Source organism: Endocarpon pusillum (genome assembly GCF_000464535.1).
Source record: "Endocarpon pusillum Z07020 unplaced genomic scaffold scaffold1292, whole genome shotgun sequence".
Taxonomy (NCBI): domain Eukaryota; kingdom Fungi; phylum Ascomycota; class Eurotiomycetes; order Verrucariales; family Verrucariaceae; genus Endocarpon; species Endocarpon pusillum.
In genome coordinates this window covers 39,686-56,266 of record NW_006913656.1, presented here as the reverse complement: position 1 = coordinate 56,266, position 16,581 = coordinate 39,686, and the positions used below count along the sequence as shown (strand labels likewise).

The 16,581-nt window shown below is 49.9% G+C and overlaps 4 protein-coding genes across 4 annotated transcripts; 1 reads left to right on the top strand and 3 right to left on the bottom strand.

The window, feature by feature from the left end:
• Window positions 1-3,801: 3,801 nt before the first annotated feature.
• EPUS_04902 (uncharacterized protein) lies at window positions 3,802-5,289 on the bottom strand (the record flags this gene model as incomplete). The annotated part of the gene is made up of 3 exons (XM_007789713.1): window positions 3,802-4,689; window positions 4,741-4,947; window positions 5,005-5,289. The coding sequence occupies 3 exons, from the start codon at window positions 5,287-5,289 to the stop codon at window positions 3,802-3,804; spliced, it is 1,380 nt and encodes a 459-aa protein (XP_007787903.1).
• Window positions 5,290-10,764: 5,475 nt separating this feature from the next.
• EPUS_04901 (uncharacterized protein) lies at window positions 10,765-13,792 on the bottom strand (the record flags this gene model as incomplete). The annotated part of the gene is made up of 7 exons (XM_007789712.1): window positions 10,765-10,860; window positions 11,187-11,327; window positions 12,007-12,209; window positions 12,417-12,573; window positions 12,625-12,678; window positions 12,732-12,766; window positions 13,129-13,792. 7 exons carry the CDS (start codon window positions 13,790-13,792, stop codon window positions 10,765-10,767), a joined length of 1,350 nt encoding a protein of 449 aa, XP_007787902.1.
• Window positions 13,793-14,090: 298 nt separating this feature from the next.
• Window positions 14,091-15,007, top strand: EPUS_04900 (uncharacterized protein; the record flags this gene model as incomplete). Its single annotated transcript, XM_007789711.1, has 3 exons — window positions 14,091-14,543; window positions 14,596-14,894; window positions 14,947-15,007. 3 exons carry the CDS (start codon window positions 14,091-14,093, stop codon window positions 15,005-15,007), a joined length of 813 nt encoding a protein of 270 aa, XP_007787901.1.
• Window positions 15,008-15,109: 102 nt separating this feature from the next.
• EPUS_04899 (uncharacterized protein) lies at window positions 15,110-16,078 on the bottom strand (the record flags this gene model as incomplete). The annotated part of the gene is made up of 2 exons (XM_007789710.1): window positions 15,110-15,896; window positions 15,963-16,078. The coding sequence occupies 2 exons, from the start codon at window positions 16,076-16,078 to the stop codon at window positions 15,110-15,112; spliced, it is 903 nt and encodes a 300-aa protein (XP_007787900.1).
• Window positions 16,079-16,581: the final 503 nt, after the last annotated feature.

The window sequence follows — 16,581 nt, the reverse complement described above, 5'->3', positions numbered from 1 at the left end:
GGGGGAGTAGAAGAACGAGAAGGGACAGGCAGACGAGGACAGACACCAAGAGAGATGAATATCATGGTGTGAAGGCACGCAGCCTCTTGGCGGGCGGTACATGTGGATGGGTTAGCGGAGAATCCCTTGACGCGCGACACTTATATATACCACCTACCCATGACTATATAGTTATTTCGACAATGCATGTGTATGTTTTTCCTTCTGATACTAAAAAATCCTTTCCTCGTTTGAGGTCCGAAGTCAGGCGTGGTGTATTCGGGGCACTCACCGTACACCACCAACGTTGAGATTGAGGTTGAGATTGAGAGCAAAGGGGGCGGGGGCTGCTCCCGCCATCACCATTACCATTATGAGATGGAATGAGACGAGACGAGATGAGAAGGTCGTGCAACCAATCAATCAGCCAGACAGACAGAGCCTTGGGGATTCAAAGCCTACGGTCGAGGTAAGAAAGTACGGTACGGTACAGTAGCGGCGGTGTACGTACTTAGCCCAAGGGAAGAGGATATCAGCTGATTCCACAAGCCTTCTCCCCTTCCGTCGCAGTACGCACGCACACATGCACACAAAGAGAGAGGGAGGGAGAGATAGAGCTCTGAATAGCCCAGCCACGCCGAGAGAGATGAAATAAAGCTGGAGCGAAACGAAAACGTGTCTTTCAAGCCCCCAACTGGCTAACACATAACAGGGAAGATAAGAAATAGGCGCATACTTTTTCTTCTTCTTCGTTCCTTTCCTTGTCATCTCGTCTCGTCTCCATCTTCCCTTCTTCACTAGCGATAACTTCAGAAGTCGAAGTAGAGATGAGCATATGTAGAAGAAAAAGTTTTGAAGAAAAAAAGATATCCTCACTGCTTCGGTACTGGGGGAGGGGGTTTCTGAACTTATGTAGGGTTTATCGTGTCGGTAGGGTGTGTAGAAGGGAGGAAACATCATTCTTGAGTGTAAGATGGGTAGCACGGTGTTTTGTGGTATAAGAAGTAGAAGCAGGGAAGGAGATAAATGGGCCATGCCGGCTAATTCGGGAATGAAATTCGAAATAGATGCTAATGGAGGAAGAGAAGACATCCTCATTACATCGCTACCTCAAGTTGGAACCCGCGTATCGTATTGGTAGAGCCAGTAGAAGGAAAATATTATTTTAGCAAGCATGCTGGCTAAGTCGACGACAGAGTTTAAAATAGATGCTGGTGGAGGTATAGACGGTAGTTCAGGAATGTGTAGATAGCCATGAACGCGCAGATGGGAGTGGATCTGAAGGGAGTGAGAATGCTCTGATACGAGTTTGATTGTGGCTGGAATGCGTCAATCAGCCACATTGGAAAAGATTGGTATTATGGCTCTGGTTAGGCTCTTGCCTAGAGGATCTGAGACACAAATAAAGGACAGACAAGGGGTTACAGGGCTAATGCTCCATCGTGCGTGAGCAGCCGCTTGTATGCTTGCATGCACAGTGACATGCGGGGCTATGACATGATGTGTGCAGCTGAACAGAGAGTACATGATGAAGTATCGTACTCATTCGGAATCCGAGAAAAAAATTCGTAGGCGTATGCAACCAACGAAGTGAGTCATTAAAATGCATTCAGATGACAACAGCGAAGACAACGACTAGCAGCTCACGTAGGGTTTGCTCAGACGAGGTTGAAGAAAGAATTGGTGTCATCATCCTGGCTTGAGGGTCTGGAGAGTATTTCTAGGGTAATATTGAGTAGGAGGCTAAATGGAGGTGCTCGGGTAGAGGTGAGTAGAGCGCTCCGGACATGCATGCATGACGAGATGCATGCTGCATGGGGTATATGTAGGTAAAAGAAAGCGCATACGAAAAATAGGAGTTGACTGCTAGAACGGGCAACAGAGGCTGAGGTGGCGTGGTAACATCTCAGGCAACAGATTCAGAACAACCAAGACTCAAGGAGCAACGCGCATTAGGCTACCCAGATCAACCACTAGAAAGGCTGGTGATGCGTAGCCTTGGTCTCAACGACCTGAGTAGCACAACCACCTGTGGCTAGTGAAAGTCAACTCAATCAATGGAGATAGATATATGCTTGTACGGACGGATGGATGATGACAACATGTGTGACAATGGTGTGATATGTATGCAAGTGCGGCTCTACTGGTTTGTCCTATCAAGCGAATGATCGGCACCTGAAGGGAAAGGGAAAAGGAGGCGGCTGTTTCGGGAGTGATATGTAGAGCCTCAGTATGTGCGTGTACGTGTGCGTGTGCGCGCTAGGGTAAGAGCGGGAAGGTAATGCCTCGAGATACTACGTAGGCTCTCGGGTAAGTGTTGAAATACAGAGTAGTATTTCAAGTCGGCTGCAAAGATCACGGTTCCTCCATCCGCAACCACTCAGGCGTAGTCACCCCGCAGGCTAAGCAATCAATAGATAAGGCTGCCAGGTAGATGCATGGAGATCGATAGCTCTGCTGCAGCTGAGCATGCAAGCAAAACTACAGAGATAGGCGATCGGATGTAGGTGGGAACGTGCAGCATGTTACATGTATCAAGGCAGAAAAATAGACAATCGCTGGCCCGAAGGAGTCATTGGAGTACATAGTGCTACATGATATGCAGGCGCGGGAGGGAGGGAAGAGGAAGGGAAGGGGAAGGGAAGGGGAAGGGGAGGAAGACAGGCAAAGATCAGCGGGCCGCCGCCCGCTCTGGGCACTGGTCACACATCACAGTCAGAGTCATGCTCATAGTCATGGTCACAGTTATAATTACATTCATAGTCATACTCACATCATGTTCACCTTCACCTTCACCATCACCATCGCCTTCGCCTTCACCTTCACATCTACATTCGCATTCATATCCACATTTTGCGGGATTTTGGGGATTGACTTTGTATAGTCAGGCGGGCCCATCCGCTCCCAAGCCCACGCACACGGTACCGAAGTCCGAACCGCGAACAGTGAACAGCGAACGTCAAACTTCAATCTGCACGACATCCTGTCCGCTTGGCACGTCTGAACCCACTGCACCCTACCCCTGCATCGGAAAACGTACTACGTAACAATATTTGGAATTATGGTCATCTCTCAGAAAACCACTCACGCGCCGCATACGCGATAAAGACGTCAGAAAATGCAATGAAAAGAATTCTACTAACTGAGGCATGAAAAGAACTATGACGTAACACCGACTGCTTCCACTCCTGCTCAAGCTCCGGCTGCTGTTCACACTCAGTCAGCATCAGATCGAGCCTCTCTCTCCAAGTATAGATAGAGTCTTTACTCGTGCCCCTCTACTCCGTACCTCATTTGTCTTCTACAGTCTGCGGCCAATCTCGAAAGAAGGAAGGAAGGAAGGCTCGACCAGAAGATAAGGAAATGAGTAGAATCGCCTCTTTTTCCCCGAATGGTCCACCATGACAGCCACGGCCAGGATAACTAAATACCAGGGCGCCAGGGCGCCACTGAAGCCAAAAACGAAGCGATTGCGCCCTTCGACAGCAATAAAAATAGATAGTATTGGCGAAATGCGCACACATCGTACAATTTCTCTTTTTGCGAGCTTTGAAGCAATGAAAATGATGAGACAGCCACCCAGTAATAAGTAAGAGAATCAATCAGCGCACTGACAACGCTCGCAATGTAAGGACAGGATATGTAAAGAATTGTGGGTCGCCCCGGATATGTATGTGATGACTCTTGTGTCGTGTCTCAGTCTCGCCTCGTTCACTGCTCGTATGTCTCCGTCTGAGCCAGCTCTTGGGGAACCTGCCCCCTTCGATTTATCGCCTTTTCGGCTGCCAACAAATCTCGCCAGCACGGCGCCATTATGACACCTTACTTCTTGCCATCCAATTTGCTCAGCATATCACTGTCGTCCTTGTGTCTTCTCGGACCGTTACTGTCGACTTCGGAGCTTCGAGGGTTGTCAAGCATAGATTGAACGCTCATATTTGCACGCCCATTGGCAGACCCAGGAGCCGAGCCAGATAACCCTGGTGGAGGCGACCTTCCTTCGTCACGAATGGGAAGCGTTCGAGGCGAGTCATAGGAATGGGCAGACTGCGGCGAATGTCGGCGTGCTGTCTGGGGCGCAGAGCCGGTGTACGGGTAGCCAGATTGGTATGATGTCGTCGAAGTCGAGGGCGAAGTCGGTGCGATATTCGTCGGGTCTGGATAATCATAACCGTTGGCAGTACTATTGCGTGGCTCGTGTGAAAATCGAGGACGTGTACTCGGATGCGGAGACTGAGAAGAATGAGCACTTTCATTATGAGGATCATCGTCAGGTGGGCCGCGTTTTCGACTGACATTCTCGTCTGCTTGGGGAGGAGGTGGTGGTCCCTGACCACGATAATCATATGGAGCCGGCGGCCCTTGAGAATGCGGCGGCGGTGGATAGTTTGGTGGAGGGTACCCAGATTGCGGAGGCGGATAATTCTGATGATGGTCCTGTGCAGCGGCCGGAGCTAGAGGAATCCCATGAGCACCATACAGCATTGGTGGAGATTCTCCCTCCCTCGCAAAGAGGCCTTGCGGCCGGTAGTCTCCGCGCGAGTTTGTTTGCGGTGGCTCACCCCGCGGATTCTGCATATTCGGATAGACAGCCTGGGCGGGAACAAATGCCGCCTGCGATGACACCGGATGGAACAGGCAGCTTTGGTTGAAACGAACACAGTTGTTGCACCGACCATCCTGTGATGACTCGTAACCCGAACAGCGAATCTGTAAATCACCTTAGCAGGGAGATTATTTGACAGTGATGACCTCACTTACTTTACGCTTACGACAGTATTTACATGCGATAGCAGTCCTTTGCCGTGGCGCTGGGGGAGGAGGCTGCGGATACGGATGGGGTGGACCATAACCAGGATAAGGGTACGGAGGTGGCAGACGATAAGGGTCAGGATGTCGAGGCTGAGGCGGCTGGCTCATATCCGCTGGAGGACCAGGGTGGTAGTGATACGCCGGATGAGTAGGATCCTAGCGAGAAGGTTAGTTTCTCTTGATGAGCTTGAAATGCACAAGATGGAGATGTACCGGATACTGGGGGTGTGGAGGGGGGTAATGTCCGGGTGGAGGGTGATGCCATGAGGATGGAGGAGGATATTGACCTGGTTGTCTGGGGTCATTAGGGTATGGTGCAGGCGCTCTGGGATCACTCGGATAGGGTCCTGGCCGGGGAGGATCCTGCGCATAGCCATTGCGGTCCTCGCCAGAGGGTGGAGGACGAGAATCTGGGGCAGGATAGTAGCTTCCACGCTGATGGTCGCCTGGAGGAGGAGGAGGAGGATACGCGCTCTGACGTTCCTCTTCTTCCTTCATCTTGCTCATTTATCATAAGAATTCTTTTTGAAGCTAATTGGAATTTGGTGGATGTAGGCAGTAACGTCGGAGCTCAGACTAGATTTAGTCGAAACACGAAAGTAGAGGTCACACGATTGATGGAGCTCACGCCGTTAATGGCCGAAAGCGTTCTTGGTGTGAGACTGGTGTGATTGGTAAATGCGAATCCGGTGCTGTAAAGGATGACTTCGATGTCAAATCGGATTAGGATAGAGTGGTTACCAGAGAGCTTGATGAAGTGTTCTACCCGCGGAATAGACCGAGGGCAAAAAAAAAATAGCGGAGCTGGCGAAGAAGTGAATAAAATGCGCTGCCACGGGATAGAGGGGCGGCTGAGAGGATGAAAGCAGGTCTGTTGATTGGTGTGAAAGAGGGAGGGAGGGAGGGAGGGAGGGTGACAGAGTGGTTCGTGGTGGCCACTCGAATGAGTGTGCGTCGTTACGAAGTCTGGTTGAGTCAATGATGGCAAGCGGGTCAAAGCGGACGATAGCCCTCGTTTATGGGCCGCGGGCGAGCGATTGACCAAGAATCCCAGCAGCGTGGATTGTGGTAGTTAGTGGCGCTAGTTATTGTTCTGTTGCTCCAATCCTGGCCCATACAGTAGTGACGGTAGTAGTAACGGTAGTGTACGGACAATACCACCGCCCCCTTGCCTAGCTGCTGGTTTGTTCTTAGCTTCGGATCGTAAGGTTTGAAGGCCCTCCTCCTCTCGTCTGCTGATTTGCAACGCCGCAAGGTTGCTCAAGTAATGGAAACGATGGCCACCAGTGGCCACCCGTGACTGATGGGGCCACGGCAAAGTCGTAAGAGGGAATGGTCTGATTGTGATCTGGCCGGCTATTTTGATGTCTTGCAGCCGGAGACGCTTATTCTCGCTCCTGTTTGCCACGAGTTACGGTGATGAGACAAGCAGGGATGAGGGTGCAATATGATGGGAAGCGAAGGCAGGCGAAGGTGTGTTGCAGTTGGCAAGATTGAGTGGATATGGTTGAGTTTGCTATGGCGCGCCGTCCCTTGTGCGCCCTGGGAACGGGAAGAGAATCGGATCGCACCTTGCTGAAATGTAACTTGAGAAGCAACAAATCACCAGCGCTGGCCCCAACCCAACCGGACGAGAATTGTGGTTGATTATTGGGAGGAAAGGAGGGAGAAGGGTGATGCAAGGAGGAAAGTGGAAGCTTGCTTCTTTTTGTTTGCGGTGGATTATTGGACCTAGATTGGACCATGACTGGCACAATGTTCGATTGGGCAGCATTCCAGCCGGGCCTACGGACTCAAAGGGCCAGAAATTATTTTCAAGCCTGCGGCGTACAGGCAAGATATGCAGCAGTTAACAGGTATTGGTAGTCATTCTAACTCTAGTGAATGGTTACTCCGTACTGCTTATTGATGATTGCTTCATTTTACCATCCTGGCCCCCGTCTGATGCCGCTTTGGCATCATGCACACCGCCGCACTGGCCTTGTTGGTGTTGGAGTGGTGCTGGCCCTAATTTTAATGTTTTCTTCCTCTTCCTCCTCCTCCTTCTCCTCCTCCACCAGCCCACAATAGCCCACGCAGTTACGGGTAGTAGGTCCTACTAGTACTACTGTAGGAGGTTGGCAGCTGCGCTGCGCCCAGCGCCATACGAACAGTACACGGTTAATACGGTAATGGGGAGGTAAATTACACTCGTCACCCACACCTTTACCAAGCGGCATCATGGCTCGGGATGCAGTGGCGGCAGCGGTTCCTTGGCTCAACCTTGTACACAAGTAGTAATTGAAAAGATTACAGCTTTCCGCCACTGGAAGGCCGCAACAGGACAAAAAACTAAAGTTAGCGTAGCATTTACCGAAGCCCATTTCAAAAAAAAAGCTCTCCTTGCTGCTGGCCGCCCGTGTGCAACTTTCCACATCGCCGATGTCTCATCTTTTAGCCGACCGGTAGGCAGTTACATCATTCCTGGATCATGGCTCAGCGATCAATCACTGACAGAGTCATGTTACGCTGACGTGTCGGTTTACATGGTCACCACATGATCTTCTGTACTTCCTCACGACCCGCAACGATGATATGTAGAATGGAAGGCTTGCAGAGAAAGGATTGAAGTACCACGTCATTGCCATCTTCCGAGTGGTGCGAGCGGATTTCATTGGACATCACGGCTTCCTCGATATATTGCCCAGTGTTTGCTAAATTAGACCTGTGTTCTTTGTTCTGTCACCAAACATTTTCAGAATTTGTGCCACGCGATGGGGGATCGACCATGCGTTCTGCTAGGGACGGACTTCGTACTAATTTAGTGAAACACTCACCAATGGCCGGCCCGCGCTGGCGAGATTCTGCTGCCGTAGCTCTTCGTATCGTTATTGAAAGTGGTGTTGCTTGTGACATATCCCAGCTTGCAGGTGACAAGCCACCTTACAAGATTGTCATATAGGGAGTTGTCTTCCGCCTTGGACTGCCACTGATCCTGCCATCCAAAGGGCTGAGGATCCCACTACTTTCAACTCGAGCCTCGGCTATGGGATGTTCAGCTTTCACGAGCTCGACCTGCTTGGTGTGAAGTATTGACATTGGAAGGAGGTCCCTTAATGATGCAAGTAATAATCTTGCTGATAAATGCCAATCGAAGCTCGGTGGTTCTGGGCTAAGTAATCATTCCTCGTTTTGCATTCCATCCTACTTCTCAGCCAGAGGTCAATGCACATTGGAAGCAACAGAAAGAGATAGGTGCTGTCTCAGTATGCAAACTTGTATAGGAGTTTTATATGACTATTGCTGCCACGTCCACGACGATCTTCAAGCCGTGGCTTCCAAGCAAGGCCTCCGAAGCCGCAAGGTTTGAAGAATGTGACGAGTCACTTTCGAAAGTTGACTAGCATTGCTACCATCCTTGTTCGAGACATCCCTTCCCGTCCTGCGCTGGATACGGCAAGGTCTTGTACCCAATACATCATTGGAAAGTGCCTAACCTCCAACATCGCCAGCGCAGCGCAAAGTCAGGTGAGCAGGACTTCATGCTCGGAGCGGCTATGGGCATGATGCGACCCGTCCCGTTTCCGATCACATTTCCCATGATTTGGTTTCTGACCGGAGGAAAGTTTTGGTGGACTGACACCACGGCCCCTCTTCTTCTGCCACATCATCATATATCTTGTGCTACCGCCCCTGCGTACGCTTATGGACGGAAAATTGGTACGAGTCAGTCATGTCAGTAATGTAGGCCCACCATCGCTCCACCAAATGCCGTAGTGGAAACAGTGTAAATCAGAACGTGGACGGCTACTCAGTTGATCAAGTGTCATTCAGAGTCATTCTAGATCGGAGAAAAGTCAGTTTGACAGTAACAGAGCCACTAACGCACCAGGGTAGATGAAGTGACTTGGCTTCAAGAAATTTATGGGTGTCACAAGGCTGTCCTTGTGGTTGTCCATCCTCCCCGGAAGTTCGGCCTTGAAGTAGCGCTACCAGGAGCCCGGCCATGGGATTTGATGTCGCCTTCGCAGACAATGGCATGCAAGCTGTCTCGGGTAAGTCAAGGGCTCAGAATGTTGTATCACGCGCTTCAGATGCGGGCTGCTTCTCTTGATTGCTGAGCAAAAGTCGGTCTGCATCTCAATGTTTCGATTGCCTAAACTTACTTCTCGGCTAGCGAAGGGTAGATTCTGATTTGAGAATTAAACATTCGTGTCACGGTAAATCAAGGAACTGCTGCCTGATGGCTGACCTGGCCTCGCAATGTTTGATTCTGCCATATTCGAAGATCCACAGGGAATGGTCAGGCTACAGCTGCGCAAGTGCACTTTCTACATGTGCCGGCTCTGCCCGAGGAGAGCTCAGTGCATCCTAGATATCCGCCTGCTGATAGTAGCTGCATTTGTAGAGCATCTGGCAATTTCGAACGAGGTGCGCGTTGGAGGTATAGCATGGCGTAGATTGATTAGAGTTGGTATCCGACTCTAAGCGTTGAGTGCAAGCCGTGCAAAAATGCTAGGAAGATCCTCATTGCTATTGTTGGTGTAGCACCAGGCGTGTTGCTCAGACATGTGACTCGCATAAAACGACCGCACGTGGGAAGTGGCAAGTGCTGAGCAAGGAAAAATAACACTCTCACGCAGAGTGTTAATGTAGGGAATGATAAACGTCCTTCTGTTAGTGGACAGAGAGACATTTTTGAGGGGTTGAGCCACCGAGCCACCTACTTCTGTTCTAGACTGAGAGCATTCATGTTGTGTAACCATATGAGAAAGCCAATGGAGCCGGAAACGGCACATGGCGGCGTTAACAGACGGGCCGAGCCACTATCAACGCCGGGAAAAGATGTGATCGACTCGGTTCCGGACAAGATATTACTCCTGGCTCATCATCATGTTGCATGTGACCGCTCAAAAGATCTGACGTGAGAGAAGCGGTGTGAGGAGGCATTGGATGGATCGGACAGGCGTCAACATGTGATAAATTCTTCCTGAAAGCGGTGGGAAATGCATGTGCTATGAGCGGTACTTGCGCTGTACTGGCACGGATGGTCTTTGATCGAGTCAGAGATTTCTTAAGAGTGGAGTATATGAGATAAGAAGCGACTTGATGTCCAGTCAAGCGGCTTCAACACGGTTGCAAAAGGCGCAGACTGCGGCTGAGAGGATGGTCCATCTCGATCAGTGATTGCTCAAGTAGCACAGAGTAGCATGCATTTGTAGCAGGGATTCCGAGACTACTTTAGCGTTGGTGTGAAACGTGAATTACCACTGTAACATCCGTGACGCATACATCTCGTATTGTGTAATACGCTAATCCAGATGAAGATGAGCTAGTTATAAGTGAAAAAGCCAAAGCAGAAAGCCAGTCACCTGACCATTAGCGTATGCACGGCCGGCGCGGGCGGCAACCTTGGATCGGGCCAGTCTCAGAACTGATTCGTCAACCTGTCTGATTGGTCGGAGATAATCCTGATTCGTGGAAATGAAAATCAGAAAACTGGTACACTATAAATGGTGTGTTTGACCAGTCTCATATTATGTTTTCAGGTGGCGTAGAACTTGAGACAGAGGGTAGGAACCCCCGAGGCAACCACTCAGGAAAAGGTGGTCAACCCTACCAAGTGCATTTGGGGGCATTATTGACAAGCGCAGGGGATTTGTTGGTGCACGTTTTCCATGCAGACACCGCTTTTAAGAACGTGATGTAGAGTAGATGCAGTTTGAACGGCGCTGAGAGCAGCCAGCTGTATGCCTCTCCAGCAGTTAGTGCTTGAGTTGGTTTCTTGGTTCTGATGTTTGCTGCTCGTGTGTGTGAAATTTTCAGATGTTAAGCACAGCAGGTGTACTTCTTGTTGGTGAAGGAATTGCGTCTTACAAACCAAGCCCATACTAGATTGACTTGAGTCACAGATATTGCAGGCATTTTAAAAGCAGATGCAGAGAGTTTATGCAGGACTGATCTGAAATGGTTAGCAACCAGGAATCCTCAGTCCTACTCAGGCTCCTCTGCTTCACTCGCTTCACTCGCTTCATCAGTTGATGCTTCATCCTCTTCATCTGGCATTATAACACTATTGAGATAGGTGACCTATTCGACATCTGTCAGTCGGACAAAGTACCGATGCATGATAAAGGGGCCGTGTAGAGTGCCAAAAAGCATGATCTGGTCAGAGCCAGGCAGCGAGGTTGACAGCTAGGTTGACAGCTAGGATGAAATACACGACACCAAATTATAGACTAGAAAGCGGGTGGGTCACCGGACAAAGGGGCCTGTACATGTTGATGCGCGCCAGCAAGGTTGAATGGATGAAATAAGGCCGATATCTGTGCCGTTTGCGTTGCGACCAGTGCAAAAGCGGAGAGGAGCGACTACTTGACAAATGGAAAGGCAAAACAAAAGGGAGGGGATCTCACAAAAGGGGTCATGGTGCCCACCAAGCTTGCAATCCTATCCAGGCCTCCCGGCCCGACCACTTCGTCGTCTTGGAGCTTTCTTCCAATCGTGAAATTTTTGAGCCTTAAGAGCTCGATATTGGGATTGTCTGCCTCGTAGCCCTGCACATCTATATTAGCAAAAGAGTTGTAGTGATCGAGCAAATCACAATTGTCATCATCGAAATTGAACTTAGAAGGTAGATACAGTAGTGGTCCAGCGAAATGTGGGTTCGCAACGATAGGCCCAACCCTAGACTGGGAGCCATCCGCTTCCCCACCCTCGCGAGTCAGGCTCCTCTCCAGCCCGAAACACGCAAATGGAGATTATCTGCGAGGGACTCGATCTGCAAGCACATTATTCGACCGATTCCAGTACGAGTGCTGTTGATTTCCTGGTCTCACAGACTCACAAGACTGCAGCCTCGATGACCTTCGGCTTGCTCTGCGTTTACCAGGATCAATCTCCCTCGACTGACCACGCGAAGACAGAGTGGGAAGTGTCCTTTGCATTGCCAAAGCAATCTCATGTCAAGGTAAAAAGAGATGGGAGTGACACAGAGTATGCTTGCTGGCCATTCCTAGCTGCTGCCCCATGTATGAGGCTACAACGATGACTTGGTAGTCGGTGGGAGCCCGCGGTCGCAGAATCAGAGCGCGTCCACAACGCAACTAACACAATGCTGGTGTTTCTCCTGTGTCACTTCTTTTGCACCAACATTCTACTCACAGTTTGATGTAGAAAATGACAGAAAGAAATGAGTCTGAAGGAAGATGGATGGAACAAGAATATCACACGCACCTTCGGCTTGGTTTTCAACGCATTCTCTTGATTCTGCGAAACAAAGGCCTTGACAGCCTTCGTCTCGTCTTTCGACACCCCGCCGAGCACCTCTTTCCGAATTCCGGGCTCCATCAGGATGCGTTTGAGTTTGTTGGCACTGCGGTCGATATCCCTTCGGACGAGGGCTAGAGGCGCAGCCTCTGGCATCCACAGACCACAGCCTATTCCATAGGATCAGATGATTTCACAATCCTTCCAAATTAATTCAGGAGACGATACGAGCAAATAAAATCCACCATAACAAGCTTAAACGTGCCTCATAGCAGGAGAGGAACCAATCGTGGCACCGCAGGCTGCAACTCGAAGCCAACCATAATGCAAGTCTTGTCTTAGGGGTTGAAAAGAAAAACCGGGAGGATGTCACTAACCAACAAAACTCTTTCCTCCTGGCGCTATTTGCACATAGTAGCCTGCGTAAGGTCCTTTTCGGCCAGTTCGAGACCTATTATAAAAGAGTTTCAGCAAAGTTTCCGCATAATGGCTGTTCTTAAGGCCGAACACTGACCATGCAGCAGAGAAATATGGCTGGTGTATATTAGTATCAGTCACCAGACATAGGAGATGTGGAGCTTAGACCTTGTAAGGCGTTGGATCAGGGCTGAATCGAATATCTCTATACACCCGGAAGACCTATATTTATCAATGTAAGCCAGTTCTGCAGGAGCAGCCTTTGAGGTTCGTACCAAGTCCTTCGGAGGTAGTTCTGGTATCGTGTCATCTATTTCGACAATCTTTTCCGTTAGTGATTCCACGAAACTCTCCCAGTCTTTCCAGGATGTTCGATAATCAGCATCATGCACTATAATAAAAGACAAATTGTCAGCAGTGTCACACATTCGTCCACAACTCATGCCCCAAACCAATGCTTCTGAGATCCTAGGCCCCAAGATTTCGCCAACAGACACTGCACTTCTGAATGTACAGACTCCGTACGCACCAAAAGGTCGTGAGATTAACCTTTACAACGAACGCATATATTTTCTGATCCATGGAGTCCATTCTTATTTCTTGCATGCACTGTCGGAATTCCACCGCACTGGTCGAAACGAACGCCCGCGAAAGCAAGAAAGCTCCACTCACTCTTCATCCACTCCCTTTCATTATTGTCCCTCAAATCTGCCAAAAAAGCCATGGTATTTGGATGGATCCTATCCGGCACATACTTGATCCCTCCATCGCCCCTTGGCTTCGGCCTCTCAATGAATACTTCCTTCCCCGGTCCCAGGCCGACTTTCACACCTTGTCGCCAGAGCTCTTTGCCTTTCTCGATAATCCCACTCACTGTAGACTGTGCGTTCGTAGTGGATGACTTCTCAGCTGGTCGTTTTTTGACCTGCTGCTTCTTCTTGTGTGCCCTCCCTGTTCGCGGACCATCGGATTCGGAGGCGTCTTCCTCAGAAGGGGAAGGTGACGAGGGGAGGGTAGCGGATGCATCTTCGTCCTCGTAACCAGATGTCTCTTCCTCTGTCACCTCTGGACTTGCGCCTTTCTGATCCTCGTCATCGTCTTCATTGTCGCTGCTGGGCCCCTCGAAGTACTTGCTCTTCTTTGGTGTGGCTTTCTTGCCGCAGGTGGTTGGAGTGTTCTCAGCTGAGGCTTTGATGCGCTTGGATTGGCGGTTAGCGGGGCTGGTGGTAGTAGCGACAGGAGTGGTAGAAGAAGAAGATAATTGGCGTTTGTGGGGGTTTAGAGGTGCAGTTCTTGTGGAATTGTTCGCAGTGGTGGATGCTTTGCGACGAGGCATTGCACGACAACGCACCACAGCGTTGCAGGGTCGAGACAGCTGTGGTGATTTGTGATACCGTTACAACTGCAAGTGATAGTGCTGCGTGATCACAGTTCAATTGAAACACTCGTCCTATGTAGTATGACTCGACTACACCCTACGAAATCTTCTCTTTCCTAATGCGGTTATATTGGCGGCGTCACTCGGCTCCGAGGCAAGTCGCGTCGTGCGCTGCATGTTGACATCATCTCCGTCTTCCATGACAGACGATGCAACGCACGGGGTTCATTTTCTCATCCTCTACACTTTCTTGATCATGCCACCCCCCATTCCTCACACCTTCTACCGTAAGAAAGCGACGATCCTAGAAGGTCTCTCTGTACCAGACAGCGAGTACAGCGACAAATCGCCCAAGGGTTCAGTGGACGAAAGGATCAGAGAGCTGATCGACGAGATCAATGCCTACGATGGGTTTGTGACCACGAGTAGTTGCGCGGGAAGGATCGCTGTGTTTCAAGAAGGAAATGGTCAAGGCAGCGATTCGAGGAATGAAGAAGATGCCGTAGGCAGTTCAGGGGTACCGGGCGGCAAAGGGGGAGGGAAGTTTTTGTTTGTATCGCATGAGCCTGTGTACGTCGCAGGGGATGGCGCCTCGCAACAACTCCCCAGAATACTCGGTCTAGATGAAGAACCCGGTGCTTGTGGAGCTAAGGGATCTGAGTCTTGGGCTCCAGGGCAGAGGTTTGTACGGTTTGCGTTTGAGCCTATGGTGCGCAGAACACAATCTGCATGGACAAGGAGACAAGGCTGAACAGGTTTAGATCCTACACATCATGACTGCTTCTCTGCACCACGCAAAGCCTCTACTCAGTGCAGCCATCAACAGCGGTTTTCGCGAGAGCGGAGTGCAAAGCTTGAAGAACCTCGATGATCCAAATGCGTGTCCAATGGTGGCAATTCGGACCGCTGGGCTTGGTCTGGAAGCGATCATCGCGTTCGTGGCAGAAAATAGCAACAATGGGCCATATCAATTTTGGCAATTGGTCACAAAGGAATACTACACCATGCTTCTGAAGATCGCAAATGAGAGGTTTGAAGCTAACCAACTGAGGATTGAAAAGTTCCGAGTCTCTTTGAGAGAGACCATGAAGTCAGACTCTCAAAAGTCGCAGCACAACGAGAAGTGGGAGAGTCCTGAAGCAAGGCGCCAACGGAAGCGAAATCAAGGTCTGAGAGCGAAGGAGGCTGCACAAACAGATACGCTAAAAAATATCGAATCCAAGACCTCGATATCTGGCGAAGACGACGACGGATACCTCAATTGCATCTTCCCATTCAACGCTCCTTGATCTGCTTCGGTAAGTACTCTTCTTCTTTCTTGGTAGCTCCAGAGCTCGACGCTGGCTTCCTACCTCTCCCCAGAAAAACTTCCCTCTTCTGTCCAGGCTCGTCATCCTTGGCTCCATGCTTCTTTATCTCAATGGTGCCCTCCATCTTCACAACATCAACATCCACAAGGCCAGCTTTTCCAAACAGCGACTTCACCTCGTCTTCTCCGAAACCGTGATGGGCAATTGTGTTCTTGGCAGGATGTCCAGCCTCCAACTTGCCATGGGTCATGAAGTCAACAATCAGCAGCACTCCGCCAGGCTTCAGCCTGGCAGCCAGCCGTGAAGTTGCGACCTCCAGATTTTCGAAATGGTGGAAGCCATAGCCAACAACAGCAAGGTCGAAGTTGAAGAATTGTGTTCCAGAGACAGATTCTGATGGACCATTGTTATCCAGGAGATTTCCCACGAACGCCTGTGCCGTTTGGGTGATGGTGCCACCTTGCTGATCGGATGCTGTAAATTTCTCGTTGTACGCTTTCACCATGTTCTCGCTGAGGTCAACACCTACGAACTCGGTAGCATGGCCCTGGAGAGCGCTTGTAATGGTCCCGGGTCCACAGGCGTAATCAAGTACTCTGACCTGACGCGGTTGCGGTGCACCTTCCTCGAAGCCTTCCGACGGATCTGCAAAGTCGACACCGATCCAATTCAGGTTCGACAAGATGAAAGCGTGGGTTTGGTTAATAAAGTTCTTCTGCCATTGCGCGCTAGAGTAGGTAGAAGCAGCCTGACTGTATCATATTCATATTAGTTGGGCACATTACGTGTGTATTGTTGTCAATTCGAACATCACGTACTCCCAGTGCTTTCTGTTTATATCGGTAAATGTATCTTGGTTCATTGAAGACTGTTGCGCTTCAGTGATCATGGTGCTCGTGCTGGTGCTGGTGCTGATGATGAGATGAGAAGCCATCGCTATCCCGATCAGATAGGCAAAGATGTAGAGGAGCACAACAGTCATCAAAACAGACAGGACAAAGATATCACTGAGCCTTTATAAATACCATATGACAGAAAGAGAGTGTCAAATGTAGGCTGACGACGGAGACATTCGCTAAACACGCGGAGACATTGGGTGGATGCATGTACATCTCTCTAGGTAGATAGCCCATCCATTTTGAACGCGTATGATCTGGCAAGATTGCTAGGAAAGCCTCCGTCAATCTCGTTTGCACATCTAAGGTGGCGGAGTGACGGAGACTTTTCACGTTTAATGCATACGTCGTCGTCGTCGTCGTACGGAGTAGCTACATCGACATCCACCTCCATGTTCTAGAAGTCGTGTGACGTTTTGAAGCCATAGGTTATTGTATCAACAAGCTCATTTTGATTAGAAGTAATCTCTAGCGTAGCCTGAGAATCGGATATGTGCATCTCAGAAGAAAGGCAAGCTAACTAGGCAGGTTTGCAGTCTCG